The 25833-nt window shown below is 39.7% G+C and overlaps 1 protein-coding gene across 1 annotated transcript in view; it reads left to right on the forward strand.

Annotated features, from left to right (window-relative positions):
* The first annotated feature begins 588 nt into the window (after nucleotides 1-588).
* The window catches only part of RAB5A (RAB5A, member RAS oncogene family), a 29307-nt gene continuing 4062 nt past the window's right edge, over nucleotides 589-25833 (forward strand). Inside the window, exons 1-5 of the mRNA XM_065942929.1 lie at nucleotides 589-919; nucleotides 3907-4162; nucleotides 22493-22644; nucleotides 22942-23064; nucleotides 25067-25160. Coding sequence (XP_065799001.1) covers nucleotides 4000-4162; nucleotides 22493-22644; nucleotides 22942-23064; nucleotides 25067-25160 — 532 coding nt within the window. The 5' untranslated portion in view covers nucleotides 589-919; nucleotides 3907-3999. The remainder of the gene's footprint in view (nucleotides 920-3906; nucleotides 4163-22492; nucleotides 22645-22941; nucleotides 23065-25066; nucleotides 25161-25833) is intronic.

The raw sequence follows: 25833 nt of genomic DNA on the forward strand, positions 1-25833 counted from the left end.
TCGGGAGAAGCAGATTATTAGGGAAGACCTCCCCGCCTAAAGACGCCTCTGGGTCACACCCTCCTCCCCGGAGTAAACGCCCCTCACCAGCCTTCACCCACCCATCCACCCCCAAGGTCGCGCGTCAGGAGCCTCTCTCTGCCAGAAAAGTCTACCGAGCTAGCAGAGTCGGTGGTGCAGGGTAAGGGGCGGGGGACACCGCGCCAACAGTGACAGCCCTACGTCGGCCCGAACTCTCCAGGGTGCCCCCGAGAGCAGAGCAGCTAAAGAACCCCTCGCTGCCGTTCCCAGCCCTCGGCCTGAAGGCGCCCCAAGCCGCCAGGCGAACAATGGTGCGGGCGAGGGCGGGGCTGCGCGCGCAGGGGCCGCAGGGGCTGGGAGGTGGCCCGCGGCTGGACCCGCCCCACGGCGGGCGGGGGTCACGTGACCCCATGCGGCCCCGCCCCGCCAGGAAGGGCTCTGGGAGCCGGCGGGGGCGCGGACGGAGCGGGCGGGCGGGCGACGGCGGAAGTGACGGAGGGGCGCGCCTCGCTACGTGCGGCGACGTGGCGGCGAGGCCGGCGCCCGGCGGCGGAAGTGGCTTTCGCGCTGAGACTGGAGTGTTTGTGTTTTGGTTTGCGGAGGCGCCGGCGGCGGGCCTGAGGGGAGGAGGGAGGAGGAGGAAGAATCAGTGGGAGCTCGAGCGCCGGGCGGCGGCTGCGGAGGAGGAGGAGGAGAAAGGAAAGAGGAAGGCGGAGCGGAGAGAGGCGGGGACGGAGCCCGACGGGGGCGGCACCGCGGCGAGATCCCCGCACCGTCCAGTCTGAGGGGAGCGGCGCGACTGGAGGACGCGCCGCCGCCGCTTCAGGCCCCGCTTGGGCTACGCCTGGAACCTGCAGCCGGAGCTTCGGCGCCGCGGCTTAGCGCGCTGCGAGCCCAGGTAGCCCCGCCGGCCTTCCGCCCGCGAAGCGGGTCAGAGCCCCGGTGGTCCGCGGGCCCCACCGTCACAGGGGCCCCCAGCCTTCCTGCTCGCGCCGGAGCCCCGAACCGGAGAGCCGCCGGACGTGGTGTCTCGGCCCGGCGGCTCCGGTGGCCCTCTGAAGGGGCCCCGGAGGCCAGGGTTTGGCGACCGGCCGAGGGAGCGGCGGGTGTCACCCCGTTCCCTTCTCAAGATGGCGCCGCGAGAGCGGCCCGGAGGCCGCGGCGCCTCTGCCCTGTCCCGGCAGCCGGGTGGGGTGTCCGCAGCCGGAGTCGGGCCGGGTTCGGGGAAGAGGCAGTAGGGATGCGCGCGGGCCGGTGGGCCTGCCTACTGGCCGGTCGGAGCTGCTGCGGGTGGCTCCTGTGTTCCCCGAGGAGGAACCTGGGCCTCTGGCAGGTGTGAATTCGGGGAGCTCCGCCCACCCCGGCTCCCCGAGCCGGGTAATGGAGGGAGGCGGCGGCCCGGGGAGCCCGGCTGTCTGGGGACTCTTGTCTTCGCTCTGGAAGGTGGTGTTTCAGGTGAAGAGCCTGAAAACAACCTGACACAGCTAGGCCGCCGAAGCCGTCAGACGGTAGAGCCCTTTGAACGTGCTCTGCTGTTCGCCTCCCTGCAAACTGGCTGCTCTCTGAAGACTTGCAGACTTTTTAAGCTCTGAACGTCATAATTCACATTGGTTTTTGTCTTTTGCTGAAGTGAAGCCTAAGTGTCCAATCAGTTGCCTTTCATATAACTAGTGGGGGAAAACAACCACATGGACACCACTGCGATAATTCTTGGCAGTTCAGAAACTTAATTCTTAATATAAAATGGGGATCATAAGAGCTTCTTAAGGTTGCTGTAAGCCTAATTCGTGGAATGGTGATTGGCAAAAAATAAGTGCCTAGTAAATGTTAGCTGATGTTATGAATTCAATTTTAATCAAAGAGCACCCAGAAGGACTTTAACTACAGAATAGCAGTTATTTTCAAAAGATTTAAAATGCATTTTCTGCAAAATCTTTGGTTTTGGAACACAAAAGTTTGTAATGAATATTACAGAATATAACTTTTAACCTTAATGTAGTGCTATTTATATTCATAATTAGATTTAGTTAATATTTTTGTTGGAGGCCTTTGGAGGGAACTATAACCAAAGCTAAATTTTTTTTTCCCCTTTAATGAGCATCTGGTGTTTTCCCTGAAATTTCAGGAGCACTATAGGAATTCAGAGCATGTTGTCCTTGATGAGTAACTCAGTTTGCTGTTTTGTAGGTAATAGTTGGGAAGTGTTTCAGTTGCTGTTGTGTGTAATGTGTGAAGGTTTGTTGGTACATTTTCAGTTTACATGACATTTTGTTGATATTTGGTCATTATTTCATCAAAGGGGCACTTTAATTGCCTATTTTCAATCGCTGCTATGTGTTGACCACTGTATCAGAAATATTTTACGTATATATTCTCTTAATTCTCACAGCAGTTATGAAAATTGGATATTCTGGAGTAGAGAGCTTGAAATGAAAGCACTTGCTCCAACAGAAATTAGTACAGCTATATCGAATTAGATCCCCAAATGTAGTATGTTTGGGAGTGGTGGGAGGATAGATGTGAGATTGGAGCATTTTTTTAATCACAGAAAATTCTTTATGCAGAAGTAGGAAGAATAGTATAATGAACCCATCAACTAGCTTCAGTTATCTTGTTTTATTTATATCCCCATTGTTTGGGAGCAACTCAGATCTATTATTTCATTTGTAAATATTTTAGGTACAGTATGTATTACTGAAAGATAAGAGGTCTTCAACACTGCCGTTTAGATAAAGTAGAGGTGATTTTATTGTCTTGGATGTATGATCTCATAGATACGTTTATTAATGAGTTCACTGTTAAGGGAGATTCTTGTATAAACTCATTTCATGGGTGAGACAGATTTCTTAGGAGGTATCTAAATGAAATCCAACAGTGACTTGAGAAGGAGAATCGTCATATTTAATGTTATTAGCACATGGTCAGATTTTGATTAAAAGTAGAAGAAAGCTATTATAGTTGATTTGTGAGTAGCTTAGAAAATAATTTTTTAAAAGTTTGCTGATTACTTTGAGAATTATCATTATTAAATGATAAAAGAAGACTTAGAAGTTTAGCTTTAGGCTAGTTTTTTGTAAGCGTGTTAAATAGAAAATAATGACACGTTTAATTGTTAGCCCCAAAACTACAGAAGAGTAGAAGTAAATAAGACACTAATTCACTCACTATCCGGAGAACCGCTGTTGACACTTCCACGAATGATGTATTTTAGAACATGAGAATACAGTATTAAATCCTTTAGCCACCAGAAATAGATCTACTTAAAATATTTGTTGCTCCAAAGATACCATTCAATAAAAAGCATGTGCCATTTAAAAGGAGCCTTCAAATAATAGTGGCTGACTTTTATTGAACTTACTGTTTTAAGCTCTGTTCTAAGATTTTTCCCTTAATTGACTTAATTTTACTCAAAACCGTTTTAACCTAAGTAGTTGAGTTCCAGAACCAGAACTAGTCACCTTTCAGGTTGCATGGGTTGAAACTCAGTTCTGTTGAAGCTCTCTCACAGTAACTGTGTGACCTTAGTCAAGTTAGCTAACCTTTCTGTGCCTGTTTCCTTATTTTTTAAGGATTGGAATAGGCAACTTTATAGGATTGTTGAGTGGCTATGTTAAATAATTAAAACCATCTAGCACAAAATTGAGTCTTTAATAAAGGTTAGGTTTAAAATGTTTACAGAGCCTTAAAAATTACAGTATGATTTTAGGGTCAAAGCTCGTGCCTTTACTTATTAATCAAGGCAGTGAATTAAATGACAGTGTCCAATAGAGGTTATAATTGTCATGTATTAATGTGTTACAGGCAAAATTTTAAAGTGATAATATGAGGTTTGCTTTGTTTTGCTGATTTGTATTCTTAATTACTTTATATTTGTTTTTTTTACAGGTTTCTTTACCTCCAGAAAGAAAAGAATTGACACCTTGCATCCTGGAAGTTCATTTAAGAAACTGAAATTAGGGACTTCTTTCAAATTTGGACATGGCTAATCGAGGCGCAACAAGACCCAACGGGCCAAATACTGGAAATAAAATATGCCAGTTCAAACTAGTACTTCTGGGAGAGTCTGCTGTTGGCAAATCGAGCCTTGTGCTTCGTTTTGTGAAGGGCCAGTTTCATGAATTTCAAGAGAGTACCATCGGGGGTGAGATTTTCTTTTACCCTTTCTTCATTTAATTGACTCATACATTGACAAATAAGGTGTTGCAGTTATGATTGTATAATGATGGGTACCTAAATAGGTCACAGAGTGAATAAAAGAGCTGAGCTGCAGACTCAAGCTTTATAGCTTGATTTTTGATAAGATAATGTGTTTTAATATTTTGACTTCCTGGCTGTCTCCAAGATGATAAAATACAGATGCAAATATGAGTAGAATCAGTGTCCCAAGTCTCAGATTTGATTGGTATCTTTCTTGATAATGTTTAAAAGCGTTTTCAAATTATCACGTCTGCTGAATTGTGTTGGCTTTAGAATGAATGGTGAAAATAGTAAAAGTAAAGAGTAAAAGAGTTACCATTAAAATTCTAAATAACTGGACTATTTACAAATTACACTGATTTGCAAAATTAGTTACATTTTATTAAACATGTTTAAGAATGTTCCTAGCGTGAGGGAGGAGAAGTGAGTGATTAATGAAGAGGGACATGAAAGGGAAATGGGACCTGGAGAGAAAGTGAAAGAAAAGGGGAAAGAGGTGGCATCAAGACTGCTTATAGGGACGGTGTTCAGAGGGGAAGGAAGGTGTGGGACCAAGAGGAGATAGCCAGCAGTGGCATACTGGGAAAAGAAGATAAGAAGTGAGATCCCTGAACTTAGAGAGATCTGTAGCTGTGTATAGCGGTGGGGCAAAGCCCTTTTTGGTCCTGCTTAATGTGTCAGATGAAGCTTTTGAATTAGGTAATGTCAGAGGAATCACACAGCTATAAGATTCACACTGCTTTGCAAGAGGTGTGTAATAAGCAGGACCATATTTTTTCAGGTGTTGACGAATATATTTTTAACCTCATGTTTTAAAAAGTCAAATACTTTTTTTTTTACTTTTGAAATACATAAGGCAGATACTCTTTGGCATGTAGCAACTTCTTGGGAGTCCATCTTTCAGAAGCATAACTTATGCTGTGCATTGAGTATATGATGTCAAATAAATACACTGAGAATTATATTTATGATTTCAGATTATCCCTTTAACATAAATTACAGAACTCTGCTATCTCCTGAGTTTTCTATAGGAAATATAGTAGATAAGTGATATTTCCTATTTAATAGACTAGCAATATAACAAGTGACAGCCAACCCCCAGTGTTTGTATATCATGTTACAGTGTGATCCTATTTTAGTGTTAATACTTTGTTTTTTATAATGAATGAGCATCAGAAATACAGCGCTTTACATGAGTTTTTTATTTTGATTCAGAAATCTTGATATCTTTAAAAATATTTTTGTAGGATTTAAAAACATGCTGTTCGTCAGCTACTCCAGTTTGAGAATTGCAAGTGTTGTATGCTGGTTACATTAATCTACTAGGCCTCTTTCAAAAACCATAGTCCTTCTCTGTTCCATCAAGGGTACCCTGCCTTGTCTTTACTCAAAGGAGTTAAATAACCAGTGTCTTCAGTCGTCTGTACTGAGGCTGCTCCCCTTTGTTGCCATTGGTAGTCAAGGACTGGTTATTCACAAAATGGACGAAATAAGTGCCCTCTTTTTAAAGCTATTTGAAGCAGTTATTAACCTTAAGAAGAATGATTACATATCTATTTCAGGACTTTTTTTTACCAGAAGGACAAAGTTTATACTTTGTTTAACATCTGTCCAATTTCCTCTACCGGGCTACCAGGACTTGTTTTTCTTTTCAGATTCAAAACATCTAATGGGGCAAAAGTTATTATTAAAAATTAAGAAACACAAAGTTAGTTTCAAAGATACTGTTATTGGTTTTACCTTACCTTACCAGTTTATGGCCAGGACTTTCTTAAGAGTCAAGCATTGTGGTTAAGGAAGGGGTGTGGCCTGGGGACAGACTCTGTGTCCACATTGTTTGATTTAAAATTCTAGCTGCAGCACATACCAGCTACATCATCTTACACAAGTCATACCCAGCTTTATTTACTCTTAATATGGAATGAAAATAATAGTACCTAAATTTGACAGGTTTTTTTTTTTATTATTATTAAATGAAAGTACATATACATTTCTTGGCACAATGCCTAGCACAGAGTAAAATGCTTATTAAATGTTAGCTATTACCTTTATTGTCACACCATTACTTTTTGCTGAGTCATTTTTATTACTGTTGATACTTTTCTGGTATTGTCATGACATGGCGTTATGTTAGAATTGTGACTGTTCTACCAAGTGCATAGCATTTTAGGATTTGACAGTGTTAACGAATTTTATGTCCAGATTTTCTTCTCTTGGAAATGTCTTATTAAAGATTTTAAGAGCAAATAAGATGTAAAAAACCTTTATGAGCAACTGCTTCCTAAATTTGAGCCTTCCTAAAAATGGACTTCAAGTAGATAGCATTTATTAATACAGTTACATTTCTTTAAATTCTATATGGTAAATTCTTGCTTAACTACCCCAGCATTTGCTGGTTTTCACACAAGTGGTTAGTCATGTACATTACGTTAAATGCCTTCTCCCCATGTCAACTAAGTTATTTATGGACATTTTCCTAGTGGGAGAAATTACACAGCTAAATAGAGTACTACATGTATGTAGATTAACTAAACTTGCTCGCTAAACTGAGAAATAAAAGGCAGCTAGAAAATGTGAATCGGAATAAGTCATGTTTTTCCTGTAGTAAGCTTTCTACTATTGCCCTTCCCTTGTGAGCCTTAAGAAAGACTTGTTTGTGTAATTGTAATCTGTACATTTGTTTACTTCCTTTATCTTTTTGCATCTGCATTATATTAAGATGCCAAATCGTGTCTGACTCCATGGACTGTAGCACGCCAGGCTTCCCTGTTCTTTACGGTCTCCTAGAGTTTGCTTAAACTAATGTCATTGAGTTGGTGATGCCATCCAACCATCTCATCCTCTGTCGTCCCCTTCTCCTCCTGCCCTCACTCTTTCCCAACATCAGAGTTTTCCAGTGAGTCGGCTCTTCACATTAGGTGGCCAAAGTATTGGAGTTTCAACTTCAACATCAGTCCTTCCAATGAACACCCAGGACTGATTTCCTTTAAGATGGACTGGTTGGATCTCCTTGCAGTCCAAGGGACTCTTAAGAGTCTTTTCCAACACTACAGTTCAAAAACATCAATTCTTCGGCGCTCAACTTTCTTTGTAGTCCAACTCTCACATCCATACCTGATGACTAGAAAAATTATAGCCTTGACTAGATGACCTTTGTTGGCAAGGTGATGTCTGCTTTTTAGTACGCTGTCTAGGTTTGTCATAACTTTTCTTTCAAGGAGCAAGTATCTTTTAATTTTGTGACTGTAATCACTGTCCACAGTGATTTTTCCACAAGAAAATAAAATCTGTCACAGTTTCCACTTTTTACCTGTTTGCCATGAAGTGATAAGACAAGATGCCATGAACTTAGTTTTTTGAATGTTGAGTTTTTAGCCAGCCTTTTCACTCTCCTCTTTCACCCTCATCAAGAGGCTCTTTAGTTCCTCTTCATTTTCTGCCATAAGTGTGGTATCATCTGCATATCTGAGGTTATTGATATTTCTCCTGGCAATCTTGACTCCAGCTTGTGGTTTTTCCAGCCCAGCATTTCTCATGATGTACTCTGCATATAAGTTAAATAAGCAGGGTGACAATATACAGCCTTGACATACTCCTTTTCCTATTTGGAACCAGTCTGTTGTTCCATGTCCAGTTCTAACCGTTGCTTCTTGACCTGCATACAGGTTTCTCAGGAGGCAGGTAAGGTGGTCTGGTATTCCCATCTCTTTAAGAATGTTCCACAGTTTGCTGTGATCCACACATTCAGAGGCTAAATTTAGCGTAGTCATTGAAGCAAAAGTAGATGTTTTTCTGGAATTCTCTTGCTTTTTCTGTGATCCAGTGGATGTTGGCAATATGATCTCTGGTTCCTCTGCCTTTTCTAAATCCAGCTTGCACACTGGGAAGTTCTCAGTTCATGTACTATTGAAACCTAGCTTGGAGAATTTTGAGCATTACTTTACTAGTGTGTGAGATGAGTGCAATTGTGCAGTAGTTCGAACATTCTTTGCCTTGCCTTTCTTTGGGATTGGAATGAAAACTAACCTTTTCCAGTCCTGTGGCCATTGCTGAGTTTTCCAAATTTGCTGACATTGAGTGCAGCACTTTACCAGCATCATCTTTTAGGATTTAAAATTGCTTGACTAAAATTCTGTCAGCTTCACTAGCTTTGTTCATAGTAAAGCTTCCTAAGGCCCACCTGACTTCCCACGTCAGGATGTGGCTCTTGGTGAGTGACCACATCATCATGGTTATCCACGCAAAGGCATCTGCATATTGTTTTCAATTAAACAATACTTTTGAGAAAGGATAGAAGACCTGGGGACAAACCACCAGTGTATCGTTTTCAATTTATGAGAAAATTATTTTTGAAATATACAAGTGAAAGAATATTGTCTTTATGTGTAATAATGTTTCCTTATAAAAAGTACATATTCAGCATTTGAGATAGGTTGTACTACTTGAAGAAGTTAGCAAAGATGTGATATTTTTTATATATTTGTACCAGTTCTGACCAAAAATAATTTAATAGTCCTAACTTCAATTATTCTCCAGTGCCCTGGTTTTAGATGTTATCATATGTGGCTACTTAAACATTGCTGTGAATTAGGAACCAATAAGAACAGGAGTTATTCCAGGGACTTTTGGAATTTGATCATTGGCTGTTTTGATTTAAATATGAACTCTGGCTACCAAATTATTAAATCTTGCAGGATGAGAATGAATTCACATCCTGGATTTTGAAAATAAGAAATAATCCTTAATGTTTTACAAGTGTTGCAAAACAATATTTGAGGTAAGTGTTGGTAAACAGCATTCACCCTTTTTTTTTTTTTTTGGTAATATAAATGAGTAAGGGTAACAACAGAGTGAGGAACCAGTCATTCACGGTTCTTTATCCTGTTTGCAAAGTTGAAGACTAGCAGGCACTCTTTGGATTCAAAAAGAAGAGAGTTATGTGATGATAGGGGACTTCAGTCACTCTGTAATTATCAGACATGGTCAGCATTTCTCAGTCAAATAAAATAGTTATTCAGGGACTTCCTGGTGGTTCAGTGGTTAAGATTTCGTGCCTCCACTGCCAGGGCACAGGTTCAGTCCCTGGTCAAGGACCTAGGATCCCGTATCCCATGTGGCGCGGCCAAGAAATTTTAAAAAATATTTTTAACTTATTCTTGCATATTAGAACCTATAGAATCCTGTTTTATCTATTTTTATTTTTATCTATTTTTTATCTATTGTATTCATAAGTAATTTATAAATTTTAGAAAAATGTGACTTCTGTGAAATACAGGGTGATTTTTAGGATCACTTGTAAGGTAATTTTAAAGTTGGTTACATATTATATGACCCACTCATAGAATTGGCATTCCCATAGCGTCATCTAGACCTTACTGTGGCTTTGTGAGGAGATACTAGTTTTATAGATGAGGAAACTAAGGCAACAAAAGTGATGTGGCTGAGGTTTTGCAACTAAGTGACCGTTGGGATTAAAGACAGATCTTTCTTCAGTGCAGTCTGTATTCTGGAATTCATGACATCTAGGGTCAGGATATGCAAGATGTAAGCATTCTGTTACAATTAAATGTGTGCTGCTTGACAGATGCAGACCCCCCCGTATGTATCGATTTATAAGGAAAATAATGTGAAAGTATTTTAAATAAAAATTTAGATCACTCATGTTCCAGAGTTAGTGCCCCAGTGTTCATCTTTATGTCATCCACGTGTGTCACATTTTTATTTCGTTAATTTGTTCTTGTGAGTCAAAATTCAAATGGTTTCTGTTGAAAAGTTTCCTTCCTATCTTCTGCCTACTTGGTTCTTTTTTTCCAGAGATTTCCTGTTTGCTCAGCGGGTGAAGAACCCACCTGCAATGCAGGAGATGCAGGAGAATGGGTTCGATCCCTGGTTTGGGAAGACCCCCTGGAGGAGTAAAACGGCAGACTGCTCCAATATCCTTGCCTGGAGCATCTCAGGGACACGGTAGCCTGGTAGGCCACAGTTCAGAGGGTCAGAGAATTAGACAGCCTGAGCGACCACACACAGGGCAACCCTGGTGTTACTTTTTCCTTGGAAAGTTGCTGTTATATTCATATCTATATGTTTTCTCCATTTTATGCAATCTAAAACATATCAGACACTATAATATACTTTTTATTTTTCTCTTTATTACTGTTCCAGTTATCTATTGTACAGAAGCAAATGACTCCAAAGCTTAGTCATCTAAAACAATTATTGTCTCTTGGTTCTGGGGGTTGAGTGGGCTTAAGTGATTTTCTGATGTCAGGGCAGGGGGTTGGTCAGACCTGGGGCTCATGTCACCTCAGCATGTCTGGGCGCTCAGCTGGGGCTGTTGGCCAGAATACCTGCATGTGGCCTGCCTCCTGGTCTGGGTTCCTCACAGCATGGCGCTGGGTTCAAGCATGAATGTCCCCAAGATACCAGACAGAGGCTGAGTGGCTTTTTATGACCTATTCCCAGGAGTTCAGAGATAGCATCAGTGATGCTCAAATCACAGGCTTGTACAGATTTGAGGAAAGAAAACCAGTGTCATGTTTTAATAAGAATATGTGTGAAATATTGTGGCCATCTTGGAAAATACACTGATTTTTTGTATCATTTTATGAAGAGTATCCTCATTTTTCTTGGCTATATCAACATTCCATTGAATGGATCCTGTCAATATTTTTTATCAATTCTAGTTTCAGATTTGCACAGTAGTTTTATACTTTGGGGTATTAACAGCGCTGCAATGAATAACATCATAGTCATTTCTTATGTATTCCAAGTATTTTTGTAACAAATTTCTTGAAGTTGATTGCTATGTCAAAAGTTATATACTCTTGTAATTCTGATACATTTTTCCCCACTGCCCTCCCCAGCAATGCACAGAATGCCTGGTACCCTATTTTACTAACTCAAGATAGTGTCATACTTGTAGATCTTTGCCTTTCTTACATACATTGATCTCTACATTTTTTAGTGTACATTTTTCTCATAATAGGGATGAGGTCAAGCATCTTTTCATATTTTAGAGTCCATTATGTTTCCATTTTCTGTAAACTATAACTTCATGGTATTTCTATATAGGATTATTTGTAGTAACCATACTATTGTACTCTGTTCCCTTTATTAGTGATAATACTCTCTATCTCTATATTCATATTTATTTTAGTAACTGGTAATCTATTTTTTAACCATACCATTATTGTTAGACATTTAGTGTTTACGTTTTTGTTTGCTGTTTTGGGTAATCATCTAATATTGAATATATTCTTGGAAAATTTCCCCCCCGGACTTATTTCTGTAAGATCAATTTCTAGTTGTGGTTAATCATTTCATCACTTTTTTCTTCCCTTGGAGATAGATATTCCCAACTTGGTTGGGCCTTGCTTAGCTTAGATAATTATATCTGGGTCTATAGGTTTCTGAACTTTCACTCTGGGGTTTAGTCTTCTCTGCCTCCTTTCGCTTTCTTTAGCTTGCCCTTTTCCAGTCTTCTATTATAAAATTCTCAGATACTAGAACTTTTATTTTAAACTCACTTAGATAGGATTATTGCTAAGCATTAAAGGTCACTTTCAAGGCCAGTAATGTTTTAAAAGTCTGCTAGATTTCTCTCAGGCCTGGGAACTATTAAGTGCTAGATTCTTCAACCAAATGGAGTAGGAATATCACTAAAGAGAAGGGGAGAAGAAGCCTCCTTTGCAAAATAGCCTGGGCCCTGTTCTGCATATTACCTTTGATTTTCTGTCATTTGAAAATGATATGTCTGAGTATAAAATTTTCAGCATTTATCTTTTTTAGTGTTCTCTGAGCTCCCTGGATATGTAATTTGGTGTTTCACATTATTTGGGGGAAATTCTGTCTATTGCCTCACGTGTTCTGTTCCTTTCTTCTTGTGATTCCCATTGTGAGTGTAATACACCTTCTGTAGTTGTCTCAAAGCTCTTGGATATTGTGTTCTATGTTTTTTGGTCTTGATTCTCTTTATATTTCAACTTTGGAGGGTTCTGTTGATAGACCTCAAGGTCTGAGGTTCTTGGCTCAGCCGTGTCCAGTCATCTAATAAGTCCATCAGAGGCTTTCTTTATTTCTGTTACAGTATTTTTGATCTTGGCACTTTTGGGGGTTCTTAATATTTTCATCTCTCTGCTGACATTGCCCATCTGTTCTTGCATTCTGTCTTTACATTAGGGTTCTTGGCTCATTGATCCTAGTCGTTTCCAATTCTCAGTCTTTTAATTCCAACATTTCTGCTGCTGATCTGGTTCTGATACTTTTTCTATCTCTTCAAACTGTTTTTTGCATTTAGTATGCCTTATAATTTTTCTTGCTGTCTGGATATGATACAGTAAGTAAAAGCAACTGCTGTAAGTACGTTTTTAGTAGTGTGGTAGAGTTGTTGAGCATGTGGTCATCAGTTTTTTTTCTCCCGTGCCTTAGACAAGACAGGGTGGCTAGAATGGGCTGGAATTAGAAATTTCCTTTCTCCCACATGGAAGGATAGAACTGGTTTAAGTTGGATATTTCTTTCTCCAGGTCCGTTAAAGTGAAGTCGCTCAGTTGTGTCCGACTCTTTGCGACCCCATGGACTGTAGCCTGCCAGGCTCATTCGTCCATGGTATTTTCCAGGCAAGGAACTGCAGTGGGTTGCCATTTCCTTCTCCAGGTCTGTTAAGAGTCTGATAATACTCCCAACAGGTTATGCTCAGATCAGCTAGTTTCTTATGTGGACTGTCTTTGTTAAGAACATGATGATCTTGTTTATTTCAGAATGGTTCCTTTCCCCTCACCTTGCCAGAAGCAGGAGAGCATTTCTCTCTGATATTTACTGTGAGAGCCTGATCTAGTTCCTGGTTGTCAGTCCCACAGAAATGTGGTGCCTCCCTTCCTGCTGGCTTCTCCCAGCGTCGGTCTGTTTACAGTCGCTCTGGGTCTCTGCTGCTGCTTGCAGGCTTTTCCAGGTTCCGTGATAGGGGGCTGCTCCCCAGTTGTGGTGCTGGGCTTCTCGCTGCGGTGGCACCTCTTGTTGCAGACCATGGGCCCCAGACACACAGGCTTAGTTGCTCCGTGGCATATGGGATCTTCCCAGACCAGGGATCGAACCCGTGTACCGTGCGTCAGCAGGTGTTTTCTCAGCCGCTGGCCTGCCAAGGACGTCCTCCTGGAGTTTTAACTCAGACTTGTCCATAACTAGCCTTCAGCAGTTTAACCAGTTACAGTTTCCTGCAGTAGCACTGGTTTCCTCAGGTGACTGTTCCCAGACGCTGTGGTTTTCTGTCCCAACCTGTCTTGTTTCTCCAATTTGGGAGCGGTAGATTGCCTTGTAACCTCACTTTTTCAGATTGAAGAACAATTACTGATTTTTCAACTTGTGTAATTTCTCCTTTGCCAGGTTGGCATGATGAACTCTGAGTTCCTGATGTGCAGAACCAGGCCACTTTATGCAGCATGTAGGATCTCAGTTCCCCGACCAGGGATCGAACCTGTGCCCTCTGCACTGGGGACATGTAGTCTTAACCACTGGATTGCCACGGAAGTCCTTGCAGGGATTTTTTTTAAAGTACTGTTTAAACTATTCAGCAACGTATCTGTTGTCTATAAATAAAATGTCCTTTATAGCGACTTGCCTGGCTGTCCAACAGTTAAGACTCCAGACTTCCACTGCAAGAAGTGTGGGTTCCATCCCTGGTTGGAGAACCGAGATCCCACAGCCATGCAATGCAGCCAAAAAGTAAAAGAGAAATAAAATGTCTTTCATAGACATATATCCTTTCAAGCTAAGTTAATTTTATTAACTTTTTCTTTTGATGTTTGTTGGGGAGCATTTATCTGACACTGGTTACTAGATTATAACAACCTCTCCCCTTTTCTCCCGTTTCTCATATTTCTTCCATTTCTTCCCCATTCCACTTTGTATTCTGTGCCTTCATTCTGCTCCCCAGTTTAGTATTTGGTGCATCATTGTTACATAAACCCAATCTGCTGAGTCCCCTTGGTGTGGTGACCACAGACGGTCAGCCTTGAGGGTTCAAACACTGGTTTTATCTCGGGCAATCAGGTTTGGTGCACTAGCTTGATACTAACCAAATTCAAACTCCTGCAACTAATTTTAAAACAATATGCATTAGTGTACTATTAGATGTACTAATATGATCCTGTTCAGCTGGACATGTGACTAGCTTAGTTCTGGCTAGTAGATTCCCTTAGAAGAGTAGTGTCCTTTAAGAATAACCATCAAGCTGTGATTGTGAAATAAAAAAATTCACCTTGGCTTCTTTCACTCTTTTGTTATTTCTGAAAAAAATTACATGAATTAGTCTTTTTAAAAAATGTATCTTCCTCCTAGACAGTGTTAGAGAAAAAGTGATGATTGTTTTTTACCTCATTTTGCATGACTTCATGCATACTCTTCCCTGTGTATCATTATGTACTCTAGGATTGTATTCATTTGGCAACAATTATCTTCAGATGTTGCTTGAATGATTTTTGTTATGTTAAGATATACATAATAAAGTTTTTATAATTCTAACCATTTTAAATGTATAGTTCTGTGACATTAGGTACATTCACATTGTTGTGCAGGCATCACATCCAACCCTAATCATTCAACAATAACTCCCTATTTCCCGCCCCCACCCACCCCTGTCAAATACCATCCTACTGTTTATGAATTTGACTGCTCTAGGAACCTCACTCATATATGAGAAACTATATGATAGTGTCCTTTTATGACTGACTTAGTTCACTTAGTATGTGATCAAGGTTCATCCCTCTTGTGAATGTGTCAAATTTTCCTGATTTTTAAAGGGAAAACAATATTCCATGTACCACATTTTGCTTTTTCATTCATCCTATGATGAACTCTTCAGTCTCTTCCACCTTTTGGCTATTGTGAATAACTCTGCTGTAAATATTGGTGTACAAATACCTTTCATGTCTTTTGAGCATATACCTGGAAGTAGAATTGCTGGATCATGTGGTAATTCTGTGTTTAATATTTTTGAAGAATTTCTATACCATTTTCCACAGTGGCTGCACTATTTAACATACCCACTTTTAGTGCATAAGGGTTTCAGTTTCTCTCCATCTTTGTGAACTCTTGTTTTTTGCCGTTTTGATGGCTGTTCTAACGGGTGTGAAGTGGTATCTTGTATTGATCTGCATTTTTCTAGTGGTGATGTCGAGCATCTCCGTGTGCTGCTTAGCCATATGTGTGTGTATTTTCCCCCCTTGGCCATGCCCCATGGCTTGTGGAATCTTAGTTCCCTGATCTGGGATCCAACCTGGGCCCCAGCAGTGAACACCTTGAGTTCTAACCACTGGACTGCCAGGAAATTCCTGACCATTTGTATATCTCTGGAGAAATGTATATTAAAGTCCTCTGTCCATTTTTTTAACTGGGTAGTTTGGATTTTTTTTGTGTTGCTAAGCTGTAGGAGTTCTATGTATATTCTGGATACCAACCCCTTGAAAGTGAAAGTGCTAGTTGCTCAGTCTTATCCGACTCCTTGTGACCTCGTGGACTGTAGCCCGCCAGGCTCCTCTGGCCATGAAATTCTCCAGGCAAGAATACTGGAGTGGTTGCCATGCCCTTCTCCAGGGGAATCTTCCTGACCCAGGGTTCAAATCCAGGTCTCCTGCATCACAGGCAGGTTGTTTACATCCGAGCCGCCAGGGAAGCCCCAGTCCCTGCTCAGTCTCTTATCAGATGTTTAGGCAGGAGCTCTGTGCGCTGAGTGTTGGACAGATCAGCTCGTGGAATGGACTTGCCTTGGGGCACGTTGCTGTCTTTTGGCCGCTCGGGGTCTGTGCTGTGCCTTGCAGGCTGAGTTGCCCCAGAGCGTGTGGAGTCCTACCTCCCTGAACAGGGGTCCAGCTCGTGTGCCCCGCATTGGGAGGCGGAGTCTTAACCGCTGGACCACCAGGGAAGTCCCTGCCGTATTTTTAATATATGATCTATATAGTAAGTTTTACCTTGCCATTCTTTTGCAGTGTTTTCTGTTTGAGTTTAATCACTGTATGCTTTTCTGTTTGCCTCAGTCTGGTTTTACCCCCTTTGCTAATTAAGCTCCTCCTTGGATTAGTCCAACTGTAACTCTTCATCTTTGCTCTGTAATCTAGTGCTCCATAGTCTAATCTCCCATACACACATGCAGTTTTAATGGAAAATAAAAATGGCCTCAGCTTTTATTTTTTCTGTTGTTGGGTTTAGACCATCCATACATTCCTGTTTGTGTGCAATTTTATCATCTGAAGTTAGTGCTCATCTGTCTGTTAAAATTCATTCTATTAATATTATGATACTGTTGCTCCTGCTGCTAAGTCGCTTCAGTTGTGTCTGACTCTGTACGACCCCACAGATGGCAGCCCACCAGGCTCCGTCGTCCCTGGGATTCTCCAGGCAAGAACACTGGAGTGGGTTGCCATTTCCTTCTCCAGTGCATGAAAGTGAAGTCGCTCAGTTGTGTCCATTCTCGAAGACCCCATGGACTGCAGCCTACCAGGCTCCTCGGTCCATGGGATTTTCCAGGCAAGAGTACTAGTGGCCATTGATTCCCTTTTTCTGAGCAAACCAGTGTCTGCCTTCATGGATAACTTTGATACCTCTTTCTTGGTCAGTTTCCACCATCTTTCTCCCTGGAGTTTGGTCCAGATCCGTCAGACTCCGCCGTTGACTCACTCAGCTCTGAAACCTCTAGGGCTGCCCCTGCACATCACTCCCAGACAGCCTTCAACTTGGATTTTATGATCCCAAGTCCCTGATCCACGTCTGAGATCCTGAACAAAGCTCTTCCCGTCTCTAACTACTATACCCTTTTAGTTTTAATAGGGCATCAAATCCATCACTTGTGTTGAAGTTTACATAAGGGAGGACATTTACATATGTATGTATGTTTAGATATATAAAGCGTTTATATAATTTTCATTTTTGACAATTAAGAGGGCATTTTGTAAATTTTAAATTTAATTCCTTCTTAACACTTACACAACATGAATCAGCCATGGGTGCATGTGTGTCCCCCATCCTGAAGCCCCCTCCCACCTCCCTACCATCCCGTCCCTCTGGGTTGTCCCAGAGCACCTGTTTCATGCATCGAACTTGCACTGGTCATCTGTTTCACATATGGTAACATACATGTTTCAGTGCTATTCTCTCAAGTCATTCCACCCTCCCCTTCTCCCACAGAGTCATAAAGTCTGTGCTTTATATCTGTGTCTCTTTTGCAGTCTCACATATAGGGGGGTTGTTACCCATCTTTCTAAATTCCATATATATGCATTAATATACTGTATTGGTATTTAGTTTTGTATTGGTATTGTATTTAGTTTTTCTGATTTACTTCACTCTGTATAATGGGCCCCAGTTTCATCCACCTCATTAGAAATGACTCAAATGTGGTTTTTTTTTTTAATAAGTGAGTAATAGTCCATGTGTATATATATCATGACTCCCTTACCCATTCATCTGCCGATGGACATCTAGGTTGCTTCCATGTCCTGGCTATTGTAAACAGTGCTGCGATGAACATTGGGTTACACGTGTCTCTTTCAGTTCTGGTGTCCTCGGTATGTATGCCCAGCAGTGGGATTGCTGGGTCGTATGGCAGTTCTGTTTCCAGTTTTTTAAGGAATCTCCACTTTCCACCAGCAGTGTAAGAGCGTTCCCTTCTCTCCGAACCCTCTCCAGCATTTATTGTTTGTAGACTTTTTGATAGCAGCCATTCTGACTGGTGTAAGATAGGACCTCACTGTTGTTTTGATTTGCATTTCTCTGATAATGAGTGGTCTTGAGCATCTTTTCATGTGTTTGCTAGCCATCTTATACATTGGGTTATTTCTTACTGTTAAATACAAAAATACTTCAAACTTAAAAGGTGTGTTCTCCCTACCCTCCTTGCTGCCATACCATCTTTAGAGATTCCATAAGATGTCACAGTAACAAGAGTTTTTGTGGCTCTGCCACTTGTTGGCAGAATTATTTCCAAAACAGTTACATACTGTCTCCACCAGAGCATGAGTTTTTGCTATACTCTGTTTTAGCTTCATTTTTCAATTTTGCTTAGTTAAGGGATAAAATTTAGCTATTTTTGCTCTGAAAATGATTTTGTTGATTACTAGTGGTGTTGATTTTTTTCTATGTTACATGGCTTTTGTGAATTTTGTTACACATTTATCTTTGATGTAAAAGTTTTCTTAAGATTTACATGAGGTTTCTACATATTAAAAATTAAGCTCATAGCATCCACTGTAGAAATTTTTCTAGATGTTTGCCCCTGTGTTTTGAATGTGTGACACATGTTCTAATTACAAACCTGAAGACCTTAATTTTTATATAATCATATCTGATAGAAGTAAGGATTTTTGGTCAGTTCTAATAAAGTAATTCTTTCCTATCAATTTGGTAAAACAGTTGAGGGCTGGGGTGACAACTGGTTCTGTACTTTCTCTGTTTTGCTCTCCTGTTCAGTCTGTGTGGACTCACAGCAGCTGTTTGAATTCTCTTTTTCATGGTGACCTTTGGCCGACGCTGCTGACGGCGGCGGTCTCCCCTCACCCAGTGTACCGCAGTGCCCCCTCCTTGCTTATTGTTTGTTGGGGTCTGGCACATTACAGGCTTTGGGGTTTTGCAGATTTAACATTCACAGTTTCAGCTACTCTCAACCGACCCCAGGGCCTGTCACTCAGTAATCTGCAATGTGGCTGAGACGGCAGTGTTACCTGCTGCCAAGCTTGCTGTAGAAGCTGACGTGTCAGCTCAGAGGGGCCTGGCCGACAGGCTGGCACCTGCATCTCCACGCGGCTGTGTGTTTCTCTACCTGTCATCGCCTACACAGTAACTCTCGAAGTGATAAAAGCTGTTTCTTTGTGAAATATGGGCCCGAAAAGAAAACCAACTGCTAGTGCTGGTGATGGAAGCGAAGAGAAAACTGAAGAGGTCTAAGAAAGTGATGGTTCTTAGCGAGAAAATAGACGTTTTGGATAAATTAAAGTGGTTTTGCAGATTCAGGGAAGTTGGTGGTTGGTTAATGTTGCTACAGTATTAATGTAGTAGTTTATGTTTTGAGTGCTAGAATTTATTTTTACAACTTTATAAACGACTAGTAATGTCCTTTTAAAAGCACTGAGGATTTGAAAATATCAGCTATACTTGACTGACTTATGGGAGAAGTTAAATCCTTCAGTAGTCCTTGAAAACTTGAGGATTTGGGGAAATCTTGATGGTCATGCAGTATATAATGTTTACAGTACTGGGCTATTTTAGTCCTGTATTTCTGCTCTTGTGGCACTACAGCACTTTTAAATAGTTCTCACATTTGTGATTGTACTCGTATCGTTCCACTGGCCTCTAACATTGGCCTTTCTCTCCTCCCCCCAAATCACACTCTTTTTAACATACCGGGTTAACAATATGGTGTTACTAAGTTAAAAAGATCTTGTTGGCAGTTTGAAGTTGTGTTAGTTACATAATAACTTGAGAGAGGCCTTTTGAAATACCTATTTTTTCCTATTTGGAAACTAATTAGTCAAAATAGTCCAGAATAATTGTACATATCTGTTATGAACTTGAGCAAACTTTCTGAATATTTACATGAACTGAGATTTATATTAAGATACTAGATATGGACAAGAATAGATTGTTTCTTAAGGAACTCTCAAAGACTAGGAGAAAAAAGATACTGTAAACCAGTAATTATAGCAAGTGTGAAACATGTCCTTGCCCAGGGAGCTTTGGGAGCGCACAGAAGGGACCTGCTGGGAGGGTGCGATAGAGGAAGCTTCTCAGAGCCGCGAGGAGCGACCTGATTGTCCTTGTTCTTTGCTAGCTTGATAAGGGATCAAGTCTTCTCCCAGGATACCACTGAAAATCTGGTCGTTGCTTGTGTGTGTAAGGCAGTTACCTTGATCTTTTCCAGCCAATTTAAAGGACTTACTGTCTGCTTTGTTTTAGCTGGTGTCTTTGGATTTTCATTTTAGTCTTCTTGCTTCTTCCAAATAATGTCTCTTTCTAATAATTTGTTACTTTAATTATTATAAGAATATCTGAAGTGATATTACATAATTGTGATGTTGACTTTCATATCTGGTTTCTAGGTTTAGAGAGATTGCCCAAGAGCTTTGTGTAAAATGCTGGTTTCAGGCTTAAGGATGAAATTGACACTTGACCTGTTTTAAGGAAGAATTCTGTGTGTATATTAGGAATATTGACTCAAATGCCTTTATTTAAATAATATATGATTTTTCTTTTTTGGCCTACTGGTGTAATAGCTTTGTATTTTCAAAAGAATCTCCTTAGTCACGGGGTCATTATTCTTTTAATGTGTTGGTTGAAATTTCTCTTTCCTGTGTTTTGTCATTTTGTACATGCATTTATAAAAAAAATTGGTAGCCTTTTGTGGTATCTTTAACTGGTTTGAGAATCAGATTATATTTCCTTTAAGGCAGCATAATTCATAATTCTTTACCTGAGCCTAGGGTTGATTTATGAAAGTGTAAATGAATCTGCTTGTGACCAGTGTACTCTGTGGTTATGGAACAGAGAAAACAAAAGTCTGAATGCAAATTATAACCCAGTTTTTTCAAATTGCATCAAACTGTACTTGAGAAAGGGATTGTATTTTGTGATCCATTCCTTACCTTTTATCCCTTTCATTTAAAAAGGAGTACTTAAGTTTTTTAAGTGTTTAAAAATACTGATTCTGCATGAGAACTTTTCATCTCTGTGAAAAAGTGACACCGTACTTTTTTGGTATCCTTTCTTGTATATACAGAATTTTTTTAAGTATTATTGCTGATTTTGTATGGTAAAAGAAGTTTTCATTGGTGTATATTTTAAATATGACTAACCACTTGTGAGAATTCACAGAACTATTAATAGAATTTGGCTAAAAGTACATTTCTATTATGATGGTTGCAAAATTGAGAAGATTATAGTTATTGATACTAAAGCCATCACAGCAGTCAGTTGACCTAATAAAAATAGCATGAAAAATGTATTTAACGTTTAATGTAAGCGATGTAAATCGAATTAAACTTGACTTATTCAGCATAGTAATGTTAACTAGTAAATTTCTTAAGATTGACATCACTAGATAAACTGCTACAGTTTACAGGAATGAATAATAATTCTCTTACATGGGAGGACAGAGTATTTGAAAATTTTATAACTTAAATCTATGCCAGTTTCAGAGAAGGAATGGAATACACCTTGAGCTAAAAGAAAAAGGAAGGAGCATACCAACTAGTGTGAATGATGGAGCAGCAAGGTTTAGTCATGAAGGAGGGGAACTGTAGGGGTGCTGGACTGTGCTGGGGGCGCAGCTGGGTGTCGGTCTTGTTGACGTCTCGTGCCGCCAACTACTCCTGAAAGGTTTCCATACTTTAAAGTGCAGTTCATTTGTTTATAACTTACCTCTTACAAATCAGTTTCTTATTTTTCATAAATATACATGTCTTTCCTGATGCTTATTTCTAGAGCCAGGAAAATCTTGCTTATAAAAAGGCATTTTACTTCATATTATTCTCAGAAAACAAGTGAGAAAATAAGTGATACAGTAATTCTTTGTGAGATACGAAGGTCATCTTTTTAAGAGCAAAAATATCATTGTAAAATGTTACTTTCTTATTAAAATCTGAGAAAAGAACAGATGAAAAAGTACAAATCAAAAAATCCATAAGGCAAGGGATGAAAGCTAGGAATTGATACTGAATCTCTGTTAATAAATTAAGTCTAAGTTGAGGTAATAACGGTTACAGAAATTAAGGTCTCATGATACTTTGATGGAATAATATAAGAAATACACTGATTCAGTGATGATGAACGGGCCCTGAACTCCAGAGCGTGCCAGTAAACCCCGGGGAGCGGAGCAGGTTAGTGTGCTGCTGTCAGTGTAGATGGGAGTTACAGGTCTGCTCATTCCCCCCCCCCCCCTTTTTTTTCAACAATATCAGCATATGTATTTCTTAAATCATTTTACGATTAAACTTTTTAAATTCACAGTTTGTAAAAACAGCTTAAGAACTGTATTAAAGTTATTTAATATTACAACATACTTTTTAAGAATGTAAGAAGCAAAAAAAAATGTAAGAAGCACTTTCAGTCTGTGATTTTATTACAGAGGTTTTATATGTAAGCATTTTTAATCTAACTTTGAAACATAGATCTTGCAGGTATTTAAAGCCACTATTAACTGTGAGTATGCAGTAAATAAGGTTTCCAGGTGTTTTCTATAAAATTAAAATATTAGGAGGAAAATGATAACTTACTGTAGACATTTTCTTCTTTCAGCTGCTTTTCTAACTCAAACGGTGTGTCTTGATGACACAACAGTAAAGTTTGAAATATGGGATACGGCTGGTCAAGAACGGTACCATAGCCTAGCGCCCATGTACTACAGAGGAGCCCAGGCAGCCATAGTTGTGTACGATATCACGAATGAGGTGAGTAGAGATGCATGCTACATGGAAACTTGTCTGAATATCCATTTCTAGTATTCAGAATTTCAGTTCCTAAAAGATTTTTAAAAATCTCTTTTTGTTAGCCAAGTATGACATTTCTGCCAAAGCTTTTATGAAATAGAAAAGCTGACTTTAAAAAACATAAAAGTGTCTCAAATAATACAGTAGTCCTAAGAATGTCTTTCCAAGAGTCACATTGGACAGTCTTTAAAGCCTCATCTCACAAAGACGTTCCTTATTTTTTGAGCCTGTGCCAAATAGCTGTTTCTTTGTTCCCAGGAGTCCTTTGCCAGAGCCAAAAACTGGGTTAAAGAACTTCAGAGGCAAGCCAGTCCTAACATTGTAATAGCTTTATCAGGAAACAAGGCCGATCTGGCAAATAAAAGAGCTGTTGACTTCCAGGTATGTTGAATTTAACTTGTGGGTGCATATTTTTTTTCTGTGTCCACACTTGAATTTTAAAACTATACAAATGATAGAAAATTTTTAGATAAATGGTATGTGGTATGCTTTGTAATTAAACATGTGGTATACTATGTAATTAAATCTCATGATGATAAGATCTCAGACTCACAGACTGACTTAAAGAATGACTTAATGGTTACGGGGCAGTGGGGAGAGGACTAGTTAGTGAGTTCAGGATGGACATGTATGCACTGCTGTGTCTAAAAATGGATAACCAAAAAATAATAATAAAAATGGATAACCAACAAGGACCTACTGTATGGCATACACTGCTCAATATAACAACTTAAATGGGAAAAGAATCTGAAAAAGGACAGATATATGTATATACATGTAGCTGAATCACTTTGCTGTCTACCTGAAACTAAGACAGCATTTTTAATCACTATATTCCAGTATAAAATTTAAAAAAATTTTTTAAGAAAGAAAATTTATTTATATCCATCTGAGAATCTCACACATACGTGTAAAGAAACTCACAATAAAGAATTTTAAAATATCTTTATTTAATTGTAATATATAAGTTGATTCAAAGATTTTGTTGACCTAAACAGTTAAGAAGTAATTTGTTCACAAACAGTATGGAAGTATATAAAGCGAAAAGTGATTACCTCCTACCCTAATCCCTCAACCCTGATCACATACTCTTCAGTATCCTTCCTTTTTAAAAATTTACCTATATATATCAGCACACATGTGCATGCCCACATAGTCACATGCACCTGTGTAGTTGTTCTTAAAAGAGTCTTCAGAAATGAAAGTTTTTTAAAAATCCAGTTTGCATGTTTTCTAATATAGCTAATTAAGAATTAGCTTGCTGCAAAACAGTCATTTAAAATAAAGCAGCTGTCTCTAGTTAGACATTTTTAGAATCTCCCGTCCTCTTGCTCCTTAGCTTCTCTACCAGAGAAGTTTGCTTGTGGTCCCTAAGTGTATTGTCAGTGAGGGGATGATTTTCTTCTTTGGAGATGGAGTGTCCCCACAGGAGGAGGAGCACTGCTGGCTCTTGCGCTGCAGGTAGTAACCTGAGCATGCGCACACGTGTTCCTTTTAATTCTGTAACGGCCCTGAGGTGTGGTGTCATCTACTGCTCTTTCTGAGGTCGCTAGCTCCTCAGCACAGAGGCCGAGTCAGAGCAGTTACATTATAGTCAGAAGTGGCCCTGTCACATAACATTTCTAAGGAACTTCATTATTTTGTTTTCTTTATCAAATTGGAAAGATCACTGATGGTTCTTCACAACAGCTGTGAGGCTCAAAAACAGTAATACAAGTAAACTGTAAAGCATGACTCTGTAAAGTGGTAATAAAATTTTCACAGAAATGACTCATGGCATATTCAAAATATTGCTTGTAGAAGTCATTCAGGATTAAATAAATATAGGGTACCATTTAGTGGTGGAAGTCAGTGTTCAATATTTGGTTTCCCTTTGTCCTCATTGCAAATAATGAGCATAAGTAAAATTAAATTGCCATAGAGATCAAAGAGAGTTTTATAGTATTTAGAACAAAATGGCTTCCCCCTTCTCCCAGAGAAGGAAACGGCAACCGACTCCAGTGTCCTTGCCTGGAAAGTCCCATGGACGGAGGAGCCTGGCAGGCTACAGTCCAGGGGGTTGCAAGAGTCAGACACCGCTCAGTGACTCCACCTCCGCCACCACCTCTCTCAGACTCGGCATCTGAAAGCAGATTTCACAGGAGACCAGATGAAGCAGGCTGGGATGGTGCGAGAAGTTAAGGCAGGAAAAGGAAATTATAACTGCAGTACCCTTACCTTTGTTTTAGCTATAAGTAATTGCTTATTATATAGTTGTTGGTTATAGGTGATCAAGTTGGAATAGTACTAAGGAAGCCTCTTTTTTTTAATAACAAAAATAAGGGAGGTATAGTAATAGTATGTATAAAAGTATCTCATTTATCATTTTTTGTTATGCAAACAGGAGGCACAGTCCTATGCAGATGATAACAGTTTATTATTTATGGAGACATCAGCTAAAACATCAATGAATGTAAATGAAATATTCATGGCAATAGGTAAGATTCGCTTTTTTGCACACAGTAAATATAGTTAAAACAAGTTATATTGGGGGCATATTTTATAAAAAAGAAAATTCTTGGTTTTTTTTTTTTTTTTTTTTAATGATTGTACAGCTATCCTCGATTTCTTCCATGAAGCGTTACTTTGTTAGGCGTATTGTTGCCCATTATTACCCATTAGGTTACAGCGCTTTCAGTTTAGTTAAGTTTCTTCTAGGTGAGTTGAAAGCCTAAACTTTGAGCTAATGGTTCACGCAAGTAGATTTTCTGAAGATTTCACTGAAAATTTTGGATAAATACATTTTTGTATTGTTATATTATAGCTTTTATATAAAAGAGGGATAAGTTCAGTAATGTTTTTTGGTGCAACATAAAGTCTTAATGAGGTTTTTCTCACTGATCATTAACTCATCTCTCCTTTGCCCTAAACAGAGCACTGTTTTTATTTTTCAAGTTCTTTTTAAATCATTGATTACTGACAGGTATAACACTGATAAGTACATTGTACATACAAATTGTTTTAATGCAACTATTGTAACAGAGAACATTTCAAAGCTTTGAGGCACAGAAGAAAGAAAGGAAAGCAAAACTGTCCACAGTTTCTGTTGCCTTGGCGGTTGTTTGATCCTACAGTATGCTCTTAACCTTTCCTCTAAGAACTTCCAGTAAT

This window comes from Muntiacus reevesi, chromosome 8 (assembly GCF_963930625.1).
Source record: "Muntiacus reevesi chromosome 8, mMunRee1.1, whole genome shotgun sequence".
Classification (NCBI taxonomy): domain Eukaryota; kingdom Metazoa; phylum Chordata; class Mammalia; order Artiodactyla; family Cervidae; genus Muntiacus; species Muntiacus reevesi.